Source organism: Galendromus occidentalis, unplaced genomic scaffold (assembly GCF_000255335.2).
Source record: "Galendromus occidentalis unplaced genomic scaffold, Mocc_1.1 scf7180000076583, whole genome shotgun sequence".
NCBI lineage: Eukaryota > Metazoa > Arthropoda > Arachnida > Mesostigmata > Phytoseiidae > Galendromus > Galendromus occidentalis.
In genome coordinates, this window is record NW_003804572.1 from 1,546,684 (window position 1) to 1,547,815 (window position 1,132).

Sequence of the window (1,132 nt, forward strand, 5' to 3'; positions counted from 1 at the left end):
ATTGGTCTAGATTCTAGACCATGACTTTGTAAACGATTGCCTGGCGACTGTCATACCGCGGGTTGGACCCCCGCGACCTGGGTCTAGCGCGGTCGGTCCCATATAACTATTCACGCCGGTGTCCAACGGAAATTCTTTTATTCATCAACATTACGGGTTCCATGATAAGCTTCTCAGGCATAAACTCAATAAGCGCTTCTCACTATATTATAGCCACATCGCAGGAAATTGTGCTGTGATTTGATAATTAAGTTATCCTAAGCATCAGAACAAAGGCACACACATACGGCGATCGATCTCCTCGCGACCTCCACGTCATTCCCGCTGTCCACGGAGACCTCGAATGAGCTGGATCGAGAACGACCCATGACCGTGAATCGAGGATTGATCCAATGGGGAGATCAGATAGAGTACTGGCACTTCCCTCTGGATAGACAGCGGTCGACATCCGATCACGTAGGCGTATTTATAGGCGTATTTCATTGCTCAATGAAAGCTAGGCTAGGAATGTGGATCCAAGTGCTTCGCGAAACACAAAAGTCCTGGGCCGGACAAGACTTCAGTCGTTTCTCGACATCAAATAAATTAGCTCCAGAGCTCGACGGGAGGGAGCGATTTCATGGCACAATGTTCCGATGGCTGTCCACATTGGGGTTCCCCGACATCTCGTCTGCCTCAAGACCCGACTCGATTTCTGATCTAGATGCGCGCAAAGAAAGTGATCGTGAATGAAATTTCCCTCCGATCAAAGGGCCGCGTTTGAATCCAGACGCCAATGCGAGAATCGGGCCAAATCCATCGGCCGAACTGATCCCGCCACAGAATAGCTCTTCCCGAAATCATCCTAGGTTTATGGAGGCACTCGGCTGCTCATATTCGTTTCAACATGTGTAGATTAAGAACTTCAGGAACAGTCACTGTCTCGAGTTGTACGTCACTTGGAATGTATCGGAAGCGCACAGGGAAGCGAGCCTTCGTATCGATCAAGTAATCCTTCGAATTGTCTTTAGGATACGTTTTCCGGATATACTCTTGCAGTTTGCTTATGAATTTCGGAGAGAACGACTCTTCATATCCCTCAAGAGGAGTGTACATCTGACAAATTTTGAGGAGTTGACCACTCGTCAGGTTC

At 48.2% G+C, this 1,132-nt stretch overlaps 1 protein-coding gene across 1 annotated transcript in view; it reads right to left on the reverse strand.

The window, feature by feature from the left end:
• Nucleotides 1–462: 462 nt before the first annotated feature.
• Nucleotides 463–1,132, reverse strand: part of didum (dilute class unconventional myosin) — a 12,308-nt gene continuing 11,638 nt past the window's right edge. Inside the window, exon 9 of the mRNA XM_029110475.1 lies at nt 463–1,131. Coding sequence (XP_028966308.1) covers nt 871–1,131 — 261 coding nt within the window. The 3' untranslated portion in view covers nt 463–870. The remainder of the gene's footprint in view (nt 1,132) is intronic.